Here is a 21,351-nt window from a genome sequence, read left to right as displayed (position 1 = left end):
TTTAATGTTATCTTCATTGATAAAAACTGCATTTCTTTCAAAAATAAGGACATTTCTAAGTGAGCTTAACTTTTGAACAGTAGTGTATGTAAAGGTTTGAAAGTATTTTTGAAAGTAAGTTGTGTTTTCTTGTCTGCTGTAGACAAAAATGTTAAACATAAAATAATTTTGTTACCCAATGACAAAAACCTTTTCCACCTACTGACTAGAAGTGGGACTGTTTCAACAGGGTGTGCATGAAGCTGTTTTTTTTTGTTTTATTCAGACATGTATAGCAAACACTGTCCCTACTTATATACTATAATGGTTAATAAATCACTCCTATTCTTTTCACCACATGTTTATGCTTTACCTGGTCGGACCTGTGAAATCAGTGTAGTATCTAAATAGTCTTAAATTCAATCTTTCTATAGCTGTCAAATGCATGCAGCATTTCTTGATTTTTAATATTACTTCACAAGTAAATTTACAGTTTTAGTGGTGTATGTTAAATGTTATAGTGACTGATTTTGTATGAAATATTAGGAATGGGCTTACTTTGTGCTTCTCTGGGACTGTCATTTTATCTTTCTGTGATAAATAAGTAAGAGATAATGTTTTTGTTCATGTGTGTTCTTGCTTTTTTTTTACAAAGAGAAAATAATTCAATTCAAAATACCCACAGAACCTTCTATTTATTTATTTATTTTTTAAATGCCATTTAAAAGGCGTTCTTTTTCCTACTGGGTCTACAAATAATTATCTTGAAAAGGGTTCCGAACAAAACCTATTTTTGCTCAACACTTTAGTTTATTCGCCAAATCCCTGAAAAACTTCAGCCTTGCTGTACTTTGTGTTCTGTGCTAAATTGCAAATGTTACATTGCTAACATGCTCAAATAAGCTGGTGAACATAGCATAGTTCACATCACCGGCTTAACGTCAGCAAATCAGCATTACATGTTAGCATGCTGACATTCACATTTACCTCATTACCACTATCAGAGCAGCCTCCCAGAGGCTTAATTTGCTGCCGCATGATTATCAGCCATCAAACGTGCAATGCATATTTTCCTGGGCTGTCATGTGGTTCGTGTAAAGAGACATCAGCGCACAAAAAAATTATGAATTCATGACTGTGTTGCTAATAAAACCCAATGGGCCTTTCTAAAGCAATTGCTTTAAAACTAACAAACCATACAACCCTTGACGGATAACAATGACAGACAGGTACAACTGAGTACATGATTAGTATGTGAGCACATCATCTGATATTGGCAAGCAGGGAATAATTGTGTGCATTGAAATTACAATGTAAAGATCCCATGGTGTAGATGTCCTTATCTTTCCATGCCAACAGATGTCCATGTCAACTATCCAGAATTTTATGACACACTGTCCTCTGTCCATGCCCAGACTCCACAAACATGTTTTTTCATTTGTGTCACTGTGAGGATTTTAAGTTATAGGTTATATATAACTGAAAAGACACTTTTTTAAATCTCTCTGCACACATTTTTATCTCTACACACACAATTATCTATGTATAAGCCAACTGATAAATATGTGTAACCTTTATCAAATAAAAGAAAGAAATAGGGCTGTGCAAAAAATCCCCGAACTTTTTCATGGAAATAAAAAAAAAAGTTTTCATGGCTCCTTTAACAGCACGTAGGATGTATTTGTCGGATCATTTGTACTAGCATCATTTGCCACTCTAAAAAGGTGAGGGGCCACGGATAGGTGTTTGGGACCTGGCAGCTCAATTCAGGTCTCACACAGAGGTCAATCCGTTTACGGTGGAGCGTCCTCAACAAGTTAACCCGACTGTGAACAGGCTTTCTCTTGCAAACAAGGCCTCCATACATGGCAGGGCCTCCTACTGTTAGCTGAGGGCCCTGTAGGAGCGCTCGGGGAGGCTACTGTTTCTGCCACTGTCAGTGAGATGGATGAGGGGGGAAACACAGGATAAGGCAGAGTCTATTTAGGCCTGATGACATCTTAGACTGTGTTTGACACATGAACGGAATATCACACATCCCCCCCAACTTTCCTTGCTGTCTCTCACAGTGAACATATGGCGTCCCCAAAAGCTTTAACACATATGCAAAAGACATTAGATTACCGCTGACGATGATGACCAAATTAGATTTGTCACACCCTCACATGGGAATAGAGAGTGCATTGCCCGCACAAGGCAACATACACACACGTCTGCACACACATATACAAGCACACGCGTGTGTACTACAAAGGTTAGGATTTCACACAAAAGAGCAAAGGGATGACACCATACTGTGCCACAGACAGGCAGGGTGATGGATATGATGGATCAATCACCTTCTCCGTTTAATGAGGACATCAGTCAACAAACTCGATGGGTTGGTGGGGTGGGGGTGGGATGGTAAGGTGGGTGTGGGTTAGACGAGAGGTTGAGGGAGAGCTAGAAGCTCTTTGTAACCACAATTAACCCCTGATGAGGATCTTTATGGCTGGAAGGAATGGGGATGCTGTATAGTTAAACAAGCAACAAGCACACGCTGGTTTTGTAGTGTTGTCTTGTTAAATCAAGGAAGGGAAAAAAGGATTGTAGCAAGCTCGAAAAGATCTGTAACTGATAATGGAAAATATAATGAATTCAATTTTTGTTTTAATGTTTTTGAAAATTTGAAAATTTTGTTAGAGCAATGCTAGCAACCCCATGAGGCACTTTACAGAAACTAATTGTCAGATGGTTGCACAGCTTTGGAAGCCCTCCATTGTCCCACCTTTCAACATGAGGGACCACTTCACTCAACCCTGTGGTGGTGACAAAGGAGTCATTGATTTATATTGACATAGATGAAAGCTTTAATAGCTTTGGACCTCTTCCTCTAGCTCTCTTTTTTTTAATTTGTTACAAAACTCCTGGCAAATTCTGGTCAATGATCAGATGTTGAATTGTGACTGCTGATGAGAATTCACCAGTGCCGTTTGGTCCAAATATTGTCATTATAAAAGACTGTACTCAGGAAGTACTCATCTTGGTAATGTAGCATAAATTTGTGTATATGCACACCTGAACACACTCCTCTTTTTAAACAGTTTTTCTTCATAAAATTATTGCCACAACATTTTCTCAATCACCAACCGTCTGCAGCCATATGCAGATGCGGGGTTTGGATTTGGCTTCCCCGCCTACCTTCCTCGTCTATCTACTCTCAGATGTATGTTAGGATAAAAGCGTCTGCTAAATGAAATCGTACAACTGTACTTGTATTGTGACATCACCTTCTTCTCATTTAAAGCTGATGTAGGTGAGAGCTAGTTTAATAAGAAAAGCACTCAGAGAGTGCAATACTCCACCAAGACTGCTCAGTCGTATCATTTCTGAGCTATGAAATCTTTAGTAAAAAATTACGTTGTGCTGAGCAGAGGCGTGTGTTATACATGTGTACATTATGTACAGATACCAAATCGCGTGACCTAAATATGTAGCAGATGGCAGGAATTGATGGGACTCAGAAACACACCCACAATTTAATCAATTGTACCTTGTATCATTTCCGACCGATAAGTCCTGTTAAGTCCGCAGCGGTGGATTTGTAGTAGGATTGCAATCATGTGATCGTCAGCAGGCAGCTGACGTAGTGTTCACTTGTAGTCATAGTTACAATGATGCCATTCCGCTATCTCGCAATAACAAAGAAATGTATAACAAATCCGTGGATCCAGACTATAAGCCACATCACTACCAAAGTCTAATCACTTGGTCCTTGTGTCATTTCTGACCTTCCCTGAAAAATGTCATCAAAATCCATTAGTCTGCTTTTGAGTAATGTTGCAAACAGAATGACAGACAGACAAATGTATGCTGATCGTCACATAACTCCATCACGTTCCTTGGTGGAGAGAGGCATAAACCTGACCAGGCCTTCGGTTACAGCAGCTCATTTATTCCGATGCTTTGTTGTTGCACTAAAAATATCAAGCTAATATGGATCTGAAGCTTCAGTGTTTGGTGCTTACATCTCGGCATTGAAAAGTTATCCCTCATATAACCTCAGAGTGGATGTACTCTCCATGCCAGCCAGTCACGATAACGTGATTTTTGAACAGCAGCCAAAAAATCCACATCTGAGAGGTGAAGCTGTTCTGACCTGTGAATAGATAAAAAAAATGTTGCTTCATATTTGTAATGTGCTAATTAAACTGAGTCATGCTGTATTCAGAAGCAGCGAACCGGTGATCTGCACTTTCCCTTGTTGAAAGGTTTGTGTAATGCTAAGATGATAAGTGCTGCTGAGTGAGAAAACGAGTGTATTATTATAAAAGCAGTTCTCAAGCTGTATGAGCTTCTCAAGGAAAGTCCTGTGACTTATGGCTGGATGTTGAGTAAGATCATGGCTCCTTCCTCCTCAATGGGTTCTTGAGCTTTCACACACCAGCGACTCACAGCGTCATTGTGACCCTAGTCTTCAGGAAACAGCTATTGTTGCTGTGGGGAACGGTGGCAGGCAACGAGTGTGAATTGTGTATTTGGCAGCAGGAGTGGGGGGGTGCATGCTTGTGATGGATGTGTCTCTCTTCCTGTTTGTAGTTTCTCAGGACTGCTCTTTTTCCCATGCTGTGAATCACACACACACTCTCACGTGCACTTGCTGCCATGCTTTCTCTGTGCACGCTGTGAGAGAAGAGCGGGCACAAGACGAAAGAGAGGAGCGAGATGAAAGAGTCGCAGGAGTAAATCTCATTCCCCTCGGACCAAAGGATCTGTCAAACACATACTCATGAGGGCTGGAGAGTCTTTTAAGTCAAATTCTTTATTCCCTCCTGTTTTGACATAAAACTGCGGCTTCCACAGTGAGCGTGGTGCTCGGGCGCATGAGTTCATGTTCCTGTCAATCTCTGGCCCCATCACACATCTTTTCAGTAGAGCAAACATTCATTCTGCGTTCACTAACAGTTTTTAATTTTAGCTGATAATTGCCTTGATACCTAACCTTTGCTTGTGTCAGCTCTGGATGACTGGATGGAAGAAGACCTCCATAGTACTGCACCAAGACAAGACAGGAGGCAGACCATTCGTCGCAGATGAAGATAGAGACAAGAGTTTAACCAGATCAGCTTCCTCGCTAGCCAATACTTCAAACCCGACCCTTGACCTCTCCATTTGGACTGTCAGAATCACCTGTCCTCCTCTCTCTCTTTTTGTCCTGCCCTCTTGAGAAAGATGATCCTCTGCGCTGACCACCACTTGTCACATATACGTGGTGGTGAAAACCAAGTTCTTTCAATCTTTTGTAGCAGAGGTCATCTCTGAAGCTCCTCTAACACTTAATTACGCTGTCTTAAGAGGAAGGGGACATGGCTGTCACATGCAAGATGGAGCCAAGGTCTTCAATGGCCTTGACACAAACAAATCGTCAGGAGAAAGACATTCGGCATATGGCAGCCATCATGAATGGAGAGCTACTTTCAGGGTTAGTGATTTTAAATTGAGTGAATTATTGGGATGGCCATTCTTGAGTAATGGTCAGTAGGAGGATGGACATCTGGTCAGTGGCTCAGTTGTCAGGGTGACACAGTAGCACTTAGTGTGTAATGATTTAGGGAAAGTGACATTTGCAGTTGACAGTTTCCGTTTTCTGAACATGGGCATTCATCAGTTTGATGAATATCTTGGAAATCAGTTGTGTGGTGTTGTTCCAATTTCCTCTTTGATCAGCACTGGTATTGTTCAAAAAATGCAGAATTAAAAAATGTTATGATTGTTGATCCTTTCTACACTGATCACAGTCATTAAAAACACACCAGGTTACTGCTACTGTTTGTGTCTTCCCTCTGTTCAGGTCTCATTGGCTGCATTGAGTTTAATTATCCAAGGGTTCTTGTAACCCTGGTTTGGCTGGCTTCCCCCAGAATGGGTCTCTATTTTTTGGAAGATTTACACTACTCTTCAAAGGTTTTCCTAGTTGTCAGCTAGAAGATCCGTGTTGACACCCCGGCCTTCCCGGGATCTTTCTACATGGAGTTTGCATGTTCTCCCTGTGCATGCATGCTGAGGTTAATGAGGTAAATTGGTGATTCTAAATTGTCCATAGGTGTGAATGTGAGTGTGATTGTTTGTCTCTGTAGTCCTGTGATAGACTGGTGACCTGTCCATGGTGTCCCCTGCCTTCACTGTAAGTCATCTGGGATAGACTCCAACCCCCTGCAACCCTAATGAGGATTAAGTGGTGTATAGATAATGGATAGATGGAAATAATCCCAAAAATTGTACTGAAGTATTTCTGTTCCATGTATAGTTTGCATGTATGTTTTATGTATTTTGATATATTTATTCCTAACAGGGCCTCTTGGCCAGGTCATGTTTGTAGATGAGAACTGGTTCTCAAACACTTTTACCTAATTAAATAAAGGTCAAATATAATAAATAAAAAAATGATATTGCAAAAATGTTGAAAAATGAGCAAGTGTATAATAATATAACAACAGCAAAAAAAACCTACTAAGAAACAGTTTGGAGTCCAGAGGGTTAATACAGACAAAGTCCACAATGACTAACTAACCCTAGAGGGAACCTTAGACACATGTTTTTTGACATTTAATCAAAATTTAATCAGCTTAACCACAGGTGGGGTTCATTCATGTAAAAAAACATAGATACAGAACTGTTGCATTTGAAAATATTTCAGCCAGCAACTGAATTGTCAAACACAGCTTTGGACTTGATCAGACTGACTATCCCTTGAAACCGGCCCAGCTGGTATTCCAGGTGAAAGCATAACAGCTTAATAGGTAAGAACCAAATGGGCCGATGAGGACATCTAACAACACAGAAAAAGCAAATTTCTGTAGTTATGCTGCGTTTGCTCTCTCTCTCTCACACACACACACACACACACACACGCACGCACGCACGCACACACCAGATTCAGTCAAAAGTGCTAATAAATTTTAATGACTGGTGTACGTCTCACTGGTACTGCTGGTCAGTGCTGCAGTTCAGACTCCCTGCAACTCTCCACTCCAGTGACCTCTTAAACTACATCTTCCCTTTTTCTCCTCCACATCCTCAATTCTTTCCTTAAAATCTCCACCTCCACCATCCTCCTGTTTTGTCTCCCTCTGCTCTTCACCTCTCCCATACCCGGCCTGAGGTGAAAGAATCGTTTTCATTCAGGCCAGTGGAGGGAGGAGGGGCAGACTTGCTTTCAGGTTCCCCGCCTCAATGGCTCTCTAGGCCAGGACCCCTGGGCCATCAACATGACAATGTGACAATGTGGCAGGGCTTTTTAAAAGAGATCCTGTGTTTGTTAAGTGTTTTTCCCTCTGAAGAGCAACCACGGGGCAGGGTCAGGGGACCTGAAAAGTATCTGTGAAAGAAGAGGGCCAACTTTGATCACATAATGTGAAAGGGAAGAACTTTTTGATTAACTTGAGCTGAGAGAGCTTCAGTTGGATTTTAGATTGTAGTTGGGATAAATCTTTGTTCTGAGGATAATCTACAATTCATAAAAAATCAATCAAGCAGATTTTTAAAAATACTTAATAAAAGCATTTGTTTCTTTTTAATATATATATATATATATATATATATATATATATATATATATATATATATATATATATCATGCGGATATTGCATATATACAGAGGACAGTGTCAGGAAATGTGGAGAGAGACAGTTGGGGAATAATGATATCCCAAAATGTATTGAGTAACAGTTCCACAACTATAGACATTTGAGCAACATTTGAAATGCAATATGTAAGTCTCTGTGTTCCCATCACCAGGCCAGTGTGTTACCTTAAGTATTTTCTGACTGTCACATCCACTAAACTGTACTTAGATACTTGAGAAGAAAATGTGCAGTCAGCAATTTTCTAAACACCTGCAGAATTATTGCAAACTACACAGAGAGCCCAACAAACTGCTGAGATCTGAAAGTTACTGCATTTTCTCGCATGACTGCTTGACGGCTTCTGTGTGGTTGACTTCGCGTAAACCATCCTACGATTCTGTTTCTGTAGGTGCTGTTTAGAAAGCATTGATTACATGAAACCTCACAAGATCTTTATTCTGATTATTGAATGTGCAGAGTACTTTCCAAAGGGTAGTGTCGCAAATGTGACGCTGACAAATTTTCCATTTTAGCATTTACCAACCTTCTCTGATATTCCACTGTTCTCCTCAGTATCCTCATTAACCTTCGTGTGCATTAGTATTTCTTTCAACCTTCTCATTAAATGTTATCAAAACATTTTAGCATATGGGATTCTGTATTTTCATATACATATTTATTTTATTTTTTTTCCCACAGGTGAGAATCGAAAAAATCCAGCGAAAGCGTACTTCTTTTAACTTCCGTCTTATTAAAACCATGGTTACAGCCCCTGGTGACTGGATGCCTTGTGCTGTTGTTGTGGATCCAGTTCGACCTCTTTGTGTGGAGATAGTTTGCATGGGTTTGATACAACTTGGGTTCTGCACAGTGTCTTGGTGGTTAGCACTTTTGCCTTACAGCTAGAAGATCCCCAGTGCACATGCCGGCCCTCTAGGGATTGAGTCTGCATGTTCTCCCTGTGCATGTGTGGGTTTTCTCAAGGTGTGAGTGTGATTGTTTGTCTCTGTGCAACCCTGTGATAAACTGGTGACCTGTCCAGGGTGTCCCCTGCCTTCACCCTAAGTCAGCTGAGATAGACTCCAGCCTCCCCACAACCCTAAAGAGGATTAAGCGGTGCATAGATAATGGATGGATGATACAACTGGCTGGGGACAATGCTCCACACCCACCTGTCTGACATCAGGGATGATCGGTATGGAGTTCCAGACCTGCTCTCCAGCCCTCATCCTTCTCCACTACCCACTGATCTGGCTGACTGGTCCACAGCCCTGTTTCCTCCTCCAACCTGACTCACACAAACTGCAGACCACAGTGTCGGACTGTGTGTCCGACTGTGGTCTGCAGTACTGGGGCCCCACAGGGGACTGTCCTTGCCCCCTTTTCTTTTCACCCTCTACACAGCAGACTTCTCTCATCACACCACAGACTACCATCTTCAGAAGTTCTCTGACGACTCTGCCATCGTTGGCCTCATCCCGGATGGAGATGAGGAGGAATACAGAGAACTCAATCGGGACTTTGTGGACTGGTGCCTGCTGAACTGTGTGTGTTCTATGTGTGTTCTATGTGTATTATGTGTTTGTTCTGTGAGTGTTCTGTGTGGTTAGATTCTGTAGCCAATGAGGGGTGACTAAATGGAAATTAGAGCTTGTGTTAGCAGCTGCTATTTCGATGAGGAGCTTCCAGTCTTGGTGAAGGCTGTGGATCCTGTTAGCAGCCCACTAATTTGGTGAGAAACTACTTGTGACTCCAGTCTTCATGTGTTGTGTCTTGTTAAGAAATGTGTGTTTTCAGGCGCCAGTTCTACTAAGTTAATTATGCGCACTTGACACATTGGTATTGTAATAGCTTCTGATGTTTGGTGAGGGTGTTACTACTGTACTTAATTTTGGATATGGAGTTTAGTTGTTTTGTTTAGCTAATTTAAAAACTGTTAGCCTTTGATTTTATTTTGTTCTTTGTTTTAGCAACATCCACCAGTTTTGCTTTTCTCTATTTGATCACTTTTGTGTTACTTCTGTCACTGAGCAATAAATCGCTTTACCTAAAACAACGACAACTGGTTGTTTTTGTTACACCCAGCTGACACTAGCGGTTGTTTTGTAATGCCCTGCCATTCAGAGAGATATTATGTGACACAGTTGAGTATTGTTTTGGCTAAAATGTAGTCATAGGAGTTGGTGGTGCTCCTGTGGTATATACACCTTTAAGTTTCAAGTGACATGTGATTATGAAGGACTTATCCAAATAGTTTCTCCCGAGATTAGTTCTATATAGCATCTTTTTCGACAGGAATTAGATAATCACAAAACCTACACTTCCCTGCTCGTATTATTGCCTCTTCTTTGACTTTCACCCCAAACCACCCAGGAGCGAAACAGAAGAACTCAGGCACATTCTTTCATTTACACATCAAATGCTTCTCCAATTTGACTGGAATTCTTTTCCTTTCCACCTCCATAAAACATTTTCTATTTTTCATCAAAAGGGGCTTTAAGAACCTCTCCCTTCCCATTAAACGAACAAAAACAAGATATCTCGGGCTTTTTAATACGTATTCTTCCCATCTCTGGGAACAGAATTTGTGGATCATTAAAATAAAACACAACCACAAGTTACAGAAAATTGATTTTTTGGCTTCAAGCGGAGGAAATAACAGAGAGAGAGAGGGAGGGGAGGGGAAGCTGTTCCTGGATGGATGAACCAAGACTTGCCCAAGTTTCTATTTCTGGCACAATAATCCCATCATTTCTGTCTTTGCTTTAATTCAGGGGAAATTTGTATTTCTCAGGTGGTGCTCACACTCAATCTGACAATACAAGCTCATGGATGAGTGCACAGTTCCTCAACATAAAGGCTCTTTCACATCTGTGTGGGTATGAAAAGTGACTCATCTGACAACTGGTATCAGTTCACAACAACTAAAAGCATTCTTGATCTACAATCAAAGCTGCACACTGCGTGACTCCTTGTGAACAAATTATTTCTTTCTACTAAAATTAGACTGAGCTGCAAGTAATTAGGAAAAAAGAAATAACAAAAAAATACCCTCTGAAGTAGGAGCACTTTCATTTCTAGCGTGAGCGGTGTGACCTTTTTAAAGCTGATTCACTGGGCTTTTGAGCTATGTGTTTTAAATATAGTAAAGCCAGTTTATTTTGAGTGCAGCACTCCGGTGAGAGTTATCACAATGGCCTCATTTTGCCAGAGTGGGATGGCAATCTTTTCTTGCAGGATTGTGTCATTGTCAACCTATGTTTATTCTTTTTCCTCCCTTTTTCTGCCAGTTGGTCGTTTATCTGATGTTGTTACTATATTTACAAGTTTAGATAAAAGCATCCTTTTAGCCCCTGATAACAACATTTAAAAATGGACACAGGAAGAGTTAAATACAAGTCAAATAGGGACAGAATATCAAATCACTGTGAAGTTTTACTCTGTTCTGTCAAAGAAGGCTGTCAGAGCAACACGTCCAATTAACCACTACAGTTTCCAGCATTCCTTTTACAAGATTGAACCTTGGAAGTATAAACTGTAATATTTACACAGTGTAAATATTACAGTGGTTTTTTTTTTTTTGGTTTTTTTGTTTTTGAATTAACCTCTCGGTTAATTTTACTCAACAGCTGAGATGGGGACCTCTGATAGTTTTAAGTTACAGACAGCTCAAATTGGCTGAGTTTATTGTTCTCTCACTTCATTGTAATACACTTGTGTTTCTTATAACTGTGTATCTCCTCCTTTTGATGCCAATAGATACACTGATACACTACACACATGGACACATGAAGACACAAAGGGGCACTGGTTGCAGTAAAAAGCCCTCCTATCCTGAAACAAACTGCCCTGACTTAAACAGACACATACACTACTGTTCAAAAGTTTGGGATCACCCAAGTAATTTCATGTTTTCCATGAAAACTCATACTTTTATTCATGTGTTAACATAGTTGCACAAGGGTTTTATAATCATCAATTAGCCTTCCATCACAATTAGGTAGCACAATGTACCATTAGAACACAGGAGTGATGGTTGCTGGAAATGGGCCTCTATAACCCTATGTAGATATAATTAAAAATCAGCTGTTCGCAGCTAGAATAATCATCTACCACAAAAATGTCTAGACTATATTTCTACTGAATTTAATGTTAAAAAAACTGCCTTTCTTTCAAAAATAAGGTAATTTCTAAGTGACCCCGAAACAATAGTGCACATCGCAATTTGAGCCCTTTGGTGTTCCCTTTATTTCTTTGTAGTAGGTTTGGATCTGTCTTTACTCTTGTGATGAACCTTGGAGTGATCTCCAACATCTCCTTCAAACTTGACATATGGATCAGCTCTGAGGTCAAAATCAGCTTTTTTTCATTTAGGACTTGACACCATGTTGGAGACCAGTCTCTACCCCAAAGACTTTGATAGTTAGCCATGCCTTTATCTCCATTCAGTAGCTGTCTCTTCAGCAGCTGCAGCCAGTACAAAATGTAGCTGCTCATCTTCTAAGAGGATAAAGACAGAGGTGATCACATAACAGCTGTACTGGCCTCTATCCACCAGCTTCCTGTCCATTTCAGGCTTGATTTGAAAATGTTTTGTTTGTTTTAAGATTTTAAATGAGTGGACACCACCTTATTTAGCAGATCTCTTGCATCATCACCTCCCAGTTCACGCCCTGAGGCAAACCAACCTGACAAATGTTCTGGGATGTTCCAGATCGATATAAAGAGAGGTGATTGAGTCTTCACAGGGCCTGCTCATAATCTCCCAAACAGTTTACCTTTTTGTGTAAGAATTTTTATATCCCTGAAGTAAAGCTTGACATCCTGACTTCATCTTTCATTGTGTTGTAACGCTTTATTTGTATTATTTTGTTGTCTTCTTTTAGTCAGAGTATGCATTTTAGTCATTATGTCTTTTGGGACTACACATATAATTCATACAGCTTCTGCAACTGCCGTACAGGCACTTGATTGCGTAGGCAATCCCGAACACCGACGGAAAATGTCGAAAGCCGCGGTGCTTGTTGGGAAACTACAAACTCGACAAACCGCCATCTTTCCATATAGCGAGTTAGTTAGGCAAAATAACAAGCACTTTCGAATGATTTTTTTTTCTCCAAAACAGAACCGCTGAAGCAATTCCACTTGATCGGTTATTGTAAATAACAAGTTTAAAGAGGATCGGGCGCGGCGGAGTTCCTGATATCGTACACATATCAGCCATAAGACACAGCAGCTCGACTAGCGGAGGAGGTTACCATGGGCCGCTCTCGGAGCCGCAGCTCGTCCCGGTCTAAACACTCCAAAAGCAGCAAGCACAGTAAGAAACGGAGCCGGTCTCGATCACGGTCTAGAGACAGGGAGAGGTCCAAAAAACGGTCCAAGTCCAGAGAAGCGAAAAGAAGTCGGCGCCGAGATTCTCGCTCCCGGTCCCGGTCAACCACAGCCTCGTCCCGGAGAGACAGAGCAGCCTCGCCGCCGGAGCGTATCGACATCTTTGGCAGGACGCTGAGCAAGAGAAATGCCCTGGACGAGAAGCAAAGGAAGGAGGAGGAGGAAAGAAAGGCTGAGATGGAAAGACAAAGGAAAATGTGGGTATAATTAATGAAAGAGTGGACGCAAACAAAATTACATAACGTCGGCACTATTAAACTGCAAGATGTGCTAAGCTAAATGCTAGGCTAGCTGCGTTCAAACGCATAGAAAGCGTTAGCTCTTTGCACTAGCAGGCTAATGCTATGTAGCTACAAAGCATGCTAACGTCAGCTGGTTAGGCTGTACAGGCCCCTGACTGCACAGGAACGTTGTTGTCCTGTCAGGGATCAGCTCACCTTCTTAGCTGCGCTGCTCCTCAAGTTTAGCTTTCATTTAGAGGCAATTTGAGATTTAGGATAGAGAACATTTTACAAATTATAGAACTGGTCTAGTGTTTTCAACTTTAAAAGGGCATAGAAGCCATAAAAGAAACTGTTTTTCCTGCATTTTTATCCCATTATTCTAAACTCCATGCAATCTTTGTATTGTCAGCCAAACAGTGGTCAGTGTCAAGTCATTTATTGAGCACATGTACCACATATTTTTAAGTTACATGCATGGCAAACTTGCAAACTGTCATAACTTTAACTATTATATTTTTATCTGTCCATTTTGTTAAAGAAACAAATGTAAGTTTGTTCTTTAAAGTTATATAGGGAATATTATGGGCAATTTATTTGAAAAATAAAATCAGTCTATATGTAGTAAAGAAAATGGTAGTGGTCTGACATAAAGTAAAACACATTACATCTGTCAAAACCGTTAACCGCTTTGCATACTGTAAGGATGCAGTGGGGCATGATTGTAGTGTGAAAGTCGGTCAGTTAACCTTCTTGCTTTTTACCTGTCTGACATTCACAGATTCAAGCTCAATAGCTCTAACAACTAGTTGGATAACGGTGAAGTAGCTGTTTTAGGAGGTTCTGATAGAAGTAAAGCTCCATCACTACTGTGTGTTTGAAACACAGAAATGGTTTCTATACATAAAGACCGCAGCCCGTTTATTGTCTGCTGGCAGGTTCCATCTTTCAGACAAGGAAGCTGCTATTGTGTAAGTGTTCGTGACGGCTAGAGGCAAAGTGACACCTGAGATGTGAGCTGCTGGCCCACACCTGGTGCCCTGAGTGGCTTTTTAAAAAAATCTACTGCCTAATAGCCACAGGGCCACTTAAACAGGCACAGAAATGTAAATATTAAGACCTATAGACATTTTAGATGATGAACGACCTCTGCCCCAGCTCAGCAAAGTCTTTGGTTTCCCAGTGTGACACAATGAAACCAGATCTAGGGAGGGTAGAGTGTGTGTTTACAGTTGTGCCGGGAGCGATTTGACAACACATCTTCCAACTCTTTCTCAGTTCTTGTTCACAGTGCAGCTGGAGCAAAAAAGCATTTTGAACAGGTAAACAGGATGACAGGTGATCTCCATCTTCACTAACCCTTCAGGCTGCTGCTGGACCGGACGTGCTTATTCACTGCTGCTGTTGGAATACCCTGACAGCCTTAGGGAAAACATCAGTTGTTTGCCATTTATTATAGATATAATGCTTGGTAAAAGGTGCTGTGTACTTGTAACACGTTGGAGGTTAAAACTGTGCCTACTCTGTAATAAACAAGCCATCCTCTGCAGCTCTTCATCTCACCTGGTCAGTGCAGCTACATGAACTTTTAACACTGATTTTTTTTGACAAATTAGCTTTAAATACTGTCATAATGCCATATTTTATACTAAAATACCAAGAAACTGATTTCCATTGCATACTATTTTGCATTTATGAATAGTGAGCATAGTACAGGTTTTCTGTTGTTGTCTTGGCACGCACCAGTGTGTGCATCCCCTTCATTTCATAGGAGTTACACTATTTGCATTTGAGACTCTGCCTGAAATGGCTGATATAGAGTGACACGATGAACTTTTTGCAAATTGTTTTAATGATATATTTGTGTGTTTGGTGTATGCGCATACCGTCTTTTGGATAAATAAGCTCATATCTTATGATATTTTTTCTTCTGCCCCATCATTCAGCCGGCAGCAGGAAATCGAGGAGAAACTAATTGAAGAGGAGACAGCACGGCGAGTGGAGGAGCTAGTGGCCAAGCGGGTAGAAGAGGAGTTGGAGAAGCGAAAGGATGAGATCGAGCGGGAGGTGCTGCGGCGTGTCGAGGAGGCAAAGCGCATCATGGAGCGGCAGCTGCTGGAGGAGCTGGAGAGGCAGCGGCAGGCCGAGCTGGCAGCCCAGAAGGCCAGAGAGGTAACGCTCGGTCGTTTGGAACGCAGCCTCTCTATCCCCTCCACTCCTCTTACGCCCCCGTCCCCATTTCCCCCTAGTCACCCACTCTGACTGGTGCCTGTCTACGGGACATGTCGGGACAAGGGACAGAACCCCCCCCTTTTTTTTTCTTTTTCAGACAGTAACCCAGCCATGGCACAAGTTTCACTGGAGGGAGGGGAGATGCAGAGTCTGGAAGCGGCCGTCTTGCAGAGAAATAATGTGTTTAACCTCCTATGACCTGGCGTCCGCATATGTGGACGTCATTTTATTATCCAAAAGAGCGTATTGTTCATAATAATAATAGCAATCATAATAATATAAAATCAATATACTAATATAATAAATGTAACAATAATATATTAGATATTATCCGATTATGTTTGTTGGTTACTTCTTATCCCAAAAAACTACAATAAATCTAAAATGCAAGCCCAACCAAAGCTTGGGTCTTAGGAGGTTAAAAGTAGAGTTTTTTCTGAATTTGTCAACATATAAAACAAGGTAATGTGCAAGATGAACTATGCCAGTTTGAGAATATGTTAACTAATCAGTCAGTCTATATATGATCATAGTCTATCTCCTAAGCTGTTTCTGTACAAGCTCCAAATGTCCTTGCTAATTAAAAAATTTAACGGCAGTGTAGCTAATTTGCAATATTTGTGGTCATTTCTCACAATTGCAAATATGGGCAATTGGACTGATCAGACATTTAAGTTAAATCATGCAGTGGTCAACTTAACTGTGAATTAATCAGAATAATCTAGCACACATTTCCTGCTCATTAGATTGTGGTAGGAAAATATGTGTACCTTATTTTCTCACAGCCGCTTCCAGGTTTTGCACGGAGAAGCTACTATTTGTGATTATAACAGCAGCGTAATAGATGGAGCTAAAGTGACAATTAAGACTTTAAGCATGGCAATTAAAGGCGGTATACTGACTCTTTGAGGGGGGCTCCTAACTTGCCAGTGAGAGTTTTACCATGGCAGGGCTACCAAAATATATGGACTTAGAACTTTTTCATCGTTATTTTTTCTCTGGCTCGCTTTAATCTTTTAATTTCATGTTTGTAAGCATCTCTGTTGTTATGAAGATTTTTCATTTTTGAAGATGATGCTTCTGTTTTACAGTCACTGTCTTTGTCTGTCACCAGCCAGTTTATTTTTTTTTAGCTTTTATCAAATGCCAAAAGTTATTTTTGAAAATTTATATTTCATACTTTTTTATGCATCAGATTAGGCAGCTTTTAGATCAAGTTGTAAAGGAGCCAGATCTTTTTATGGCCTTTTATTATGCAGTTTTCAAATGAACCTTCCCAGGCTCCCCTGAACTTAGAACTCTGCTTTTTTCATTCTTTTTGGAGATTATAGTGGACAGCTGTCTGACAAACCTTGTTCCCTTCTCCCCAGGCATCATTAAGAAAAAGGGAGTTTGTGTATGCTACAGTAATAATGTATTGTGAATGAGGGGGGCAGGTAAAGCCTAGTGACCCTGACTTGTACTGGGAGCAGCCATTGGCTCGGTACTAATAGGTTGAGAAATGTAGTCTGAGCACGCCTCCTTTACGTAGTTGGATTTATTCAGCCGCTACTCCCCTGCCTTCTGCTCTGTCGCTACTACTCTGCTCTTTCTAGATCTCCCATTCTCAGTCTTAAACAGTGTTTACCCACAGGACTGGTAGAATTAGCAAGACTTTAAAGACCAAAAGGTCAAGGTCTGCCTTGACATGTTTAGCTGGATAAGGGTCAAGCCAAGACACCAGTACAAGCTTCACTCTTCACAGGAGTTTTTGAATCATGAGAGAAGATTTTCTGTCTGTTACTCTCAGACTTAAGTCACATTTGATGTGTAGAAATGTTAATCACATTTGTTTAATTCACAGACAGTCTGTCCTGTACAGGTTTTCTGTACCACCCCCTTACCTGCTCTTTTAACAGTCCTTGTTTTGAGAATCTTTTATTAGATGGCATCTGCTCTGGGATACATAATGATGGACTACTACGTTTCCTGTTTGACAAGGTTAACTACCTCTGGTCTAACCTGTATCTGTTTATCTTTTTTTCTAATATTCATAATTTAATACAATTGAACACCTTTTCTCCATAGACAAACAAATGTGCTGTGTTTTGTTCTCATGACTTGCTTCTTCTATAGGGCTGCTGCTGAGTTTGATATTGTTATTTGTATATACATTTGTGTTGTTTTTATTTTGGAAACACAACTCACCACCTTCCTAACTAGCACTTGACCTGAGCTGGCCTGCAGCCTTTCAGCTCACCCGTGACTTGTGTCCTGTACTGTAAGTGTACCGTGGTCCGGTCCTCCTCGAACACACACAGACACTACTTTGTACTGTACTCTCCTTCTCCCTGCTCAATGAGGACTGAACCTCTAAAGAAAAGGAAAACAAACAAAACAAATGAATGCGAGCTGCAGGCGCAGGCTAAGCAGTACAGAGATCAGAGTTATAAAGAGGAATGCCGTGGGTGTGTATGGCAGAATCCCCCATACCTACCTACCTACCCACCCACCCACCTACCTACCCCAGGAGCGCGTCTCTGTCTCTGCAGGGGCCACACAGTCCGGACGAGACAGTACATATTCAACCGTTAAATGCCGAATGCTTTCACCAGTTGTGTAGGTACACAGGCAAGGAAAATGCGTAGGTATACGTACATTGGTGAGCCAAAATTATTCCCTCATTTATTTGTATCCTTTTTTTTCTCTTGCTTATAATGATGTTAAAAGACTGCATTTCTTCTAGACTGTGTTGTCTGTCATTTATATCTGTCTTCTATTTATGAGTGTGATGAGTGGGTTTCTCATTTTTTGAATTTCTGTCTTAAAATTTTAATGTCAATCACAATAATCCAGTGAGTGCCCTAGGTGTGGCTTAGCTTTTATTTTTCGAGGTGGGTATTACTGATAGTAGAGGGAGGGGAAAAAACATAGCGGGTTCATTTTTCCCCCCTCTGTACCTTTATGCTTTTCGCCTCAGCTATGTTTTTTTAAAACAATTCAGACTGACTGCAAAGAATGCCACAGTGTGGTCATGTGCGAGAGGCTAGACAAACTTCTCTGTGGTGTAATGAGTTACTTGTGTGTGTTTGTGTATGCTTGCTGATGGTGACTGTGTGTCTGTGACAATTAGATGGCAAGTGTGTTGGTGTGTACAAATGCTCTGTGGCCATAGCCTGTGCATGCGCTAACATGCCACTGTGTCACCCATCTAGGAGGAAGAAAAATCTAAGCGGGAGGAGCTGGAAAAAATCCTGGAGGAGAATAACCGCAAGATTGCTGAGGCTCAGGCCAAGCTGGTACGCCCCACCCGAACAGCAGCAATACTGCTTTTTGCTTTTTCGCCTCTTATTAGATACATTTTTCCTATTTCTGTCAGATTTGCAACTCGGTTGAATGCACGCTGCCTTGATTACATACAAAATAACTAGCACTAAACATCCTTTTTTCCACACTACACCGTGATACTGTCAGAAACTTTGAAACCCAGAGATTTTTATACAGCACAGAAGTTGATTTGGACATTATTATTTGTATTCTACACTTTTATTGGAATGTCACTGTTGTGGCAATTTCTCCTCTGCACACATTGGCTCTATGTGCTCCTTTATGTCACTTTTGCATGAATGAAATATCTGTACTAAATAAGACCTTTAGGCTCCCATTACTAAACAACTTAATAGTCCTGTGGCAAGGGACTCTTTCCACTGAGTGGATCTGAATTGATGGTTATCAGCTGTGGTAACAAGCCAGTAGTTGTTTTATATCCTGTTGGCTACATAAGCTTAATTCTGAATAATTTGTATACCAGTATTTATTTGATTCAGGCTTGATTTGTACAAGCTGAGATTGTAGTAAAGAGCTGCACATAGACAAGAGGAGTAAAGCTGGATCAAAGATAAATGCCAGTACTTTGTAGGCTTTAAGGTTTGAAGTACATTGTTTTCTGTCCTTGTCTGACCTTCTTGTTTTTGCTGCTGCCCGGCAGGCCGAGGAGCAGTTGCGTATTGTGGAGGAGCAGAGAAAGATCCATGAGGAGCGCATGAAGCTGGAGCAGGACCGTCAGAGGCAGCAGAAGGAGGAGCAGAAAATGATCCTCGGCAAGGGCAAGTCCAGGCCCAAGCTCTCCTTCTCCCTCAAGGCCACCGAATGACACTGGTCCCTTTTCGTCCACATGTCACACCCTGCCTTCATCCCCATCCAGCTTCTCTTTATCATTCAGCCCCTATCATCCTCCTCTGTGGAATGCTCGCTTCGTTTTGGAAGTGCTGAAGGAAGGCCGAGAAAAGGGGCACAACCCAGTGTGTTAACTTGCTTGTTCCTGTGGAGGCCCATGTTGTCCCTCCCGGTCTTGAAGAGGAGGCAGCTCTTCACCCTCCTGGAACCTGACAGCTCTCTCCATCCTTTGTCATGCCCACTGCACAGATGACTCTTGTTTGTGCTTTATTTTTTGGATTTTATTTTAATTTTTAGGGAACTTGAACTTTTGATGTAGAATGCTCTAACATGTCCTTTGCCCCGTAAGTCTTAACTCTGGTGTAACGGTGAGCAGCTGTGCACCTGTGCTTTTCATATGCGTCTTCACAGCCAGCAAACTACAACAGAAAGCTAGTCCTGATAGAGAAGCATATGTGTGACTTTGTCTAGTTTAGCATAGTGTGAAAACTCATGTGCAGCTTGGGAGTTAGCCTGTGGTTTTCCTGTTATTTATTTTTTTTAAAATCAAGACTCCCAAAGAGGCTGATGCAGTGATAACAAATCACTGTGCAGCCTTTAAAAGCACAGTTAACTTCCCGTCCAGCTGACAACTTTGTGTCTTCCGTATTTCTTTTGCCTGTATGCTGTGTACACCACGTAAATCTACAGCTTCTTTTCTCTCTGCGTCAATTTTGTCTGCCACATGCATAGTTTCCTTTTTAAATGACATTACAGCATGTTGTCCTGAAAGGATACGTAAAGCTCTTGTTAGATTTGAAGTCACTGTAGCGCAGGTGAACTCAGCCCCGATTCCCAAGCTGCCCATGACTGAACCATAAACCTGCAACAGGATACGTGTCGTCTCTGATAAGGGGGCCTATGGGTAAAGGAGGAGAGAGGGCATTTCCTGTATGATGTAATGTTATTAGCCTTGCTGTGATGTGCTGACTTCCACTCTCCCTCCTCTCCCGAGTCAAAATTGTGTTATGACAATGATCTACGATTATAAAACAAAAAGTCACAGTAATAGCAAGCTTTGTTCTATCAGACTCTGTGACTTGTACAAAAACAGCTGATCTCCGGTCCACGTTCTGTCCCTCAGTTATGTCGATGTAAATTAACTGGGTAAGGCACCTCATTTGGCAAGTCTTGATTCGTAGAGGATGCACAAGTTCAGGTAAGACAAGGTTTGAGGTCAGTGTGTGTGTGAGAGAGAGTGTGTGTGTGTGTGTGTGTGTGTGTGTGTGTGTGTGTGTGTGTGTGTGTGTGTGTGTGGTGACTGACGGACTGACCTCAGGTAGGTATGACTTTTTGTTATGTTATGAGATCTTGAATTTGTCATGTAATTTCCCCCAATTGTCAAGGGACTGAACAGATTAATAAATCCATTGAATGCTGTCGTGTGATTCTCCTCATTTACTCACTGCAGTTATTCATCAGCCAGAAGTAATTAAGGATGAAGTGTAGAGTAAACCCACCTGAACTTGGTCTGTCTGGAGTTCACTTCCTGTTTGGCATGGCCTTAATCCAAACTGAAGACACCTCACACAGTCATCTTAAATAAGCAGTGTGACCTGATCAATGACAAATTTTAATGGCATTACTGGCACCGTCTTGAGGGTTGTCAGCAGGTTATTGCACACTGCAACCATTTTCTACCCTTGAGCTGTGCAGGACCAATACATCAATGTCAAGTTAACAAAATCCCTGTAATAACATCGCCTAATTAGTTGGCAGCTCCAGT

General features: G+C 41.2%; 1 protein-coding gene across 1 annotated transcript; it reads left to right on the top strand.

The window, feature by feature from the left end:
• Positions 1–12,621: 12,621 nt before the first annotated feature.
• On the top strand, positions 12,622–21,004 carry arglu1a (arginine and glutamate rich 1a). The gene is made up of 4 exons (XM_023298374.3): positions 12,622–13,175; positions 15,146–15,371; positions 18,626–18,709; positions 19,399–21,004. Exons 1-4 carry the CDS (start codon positions 12,844–12,846, stop codon positions 19,561–19,563), a joined length of 807 nt encoding a protein of 268 aa, XP_023154142.1. The 5' UTR covers positions 12,622–12,843; the 3' UTR covers positions 19,564–21,004.
• The last annotated feature ends 347 nt before the right edge of the window (positions 21,005–21,351 follow it).

Source organism: Amphiprion ocellaris, chromosome 11, assembly GCF_022539595.1.
Source record: "Amphiprion ocellaris isolate individual 3 ecotype Okinawa chromosome 11, ASM2253959v1, whole genome shotgun sequence".
NCBI lineage: Eukaryota > Metazoa > Chordata > Actinopteri > Pomacentridae > Amphiprion > Amphiprion ocellaris.
Note: the sequence above shows the minus strand (reverse complement) of the source record. Positions and strands in the feature narration are given on the sequence as shown.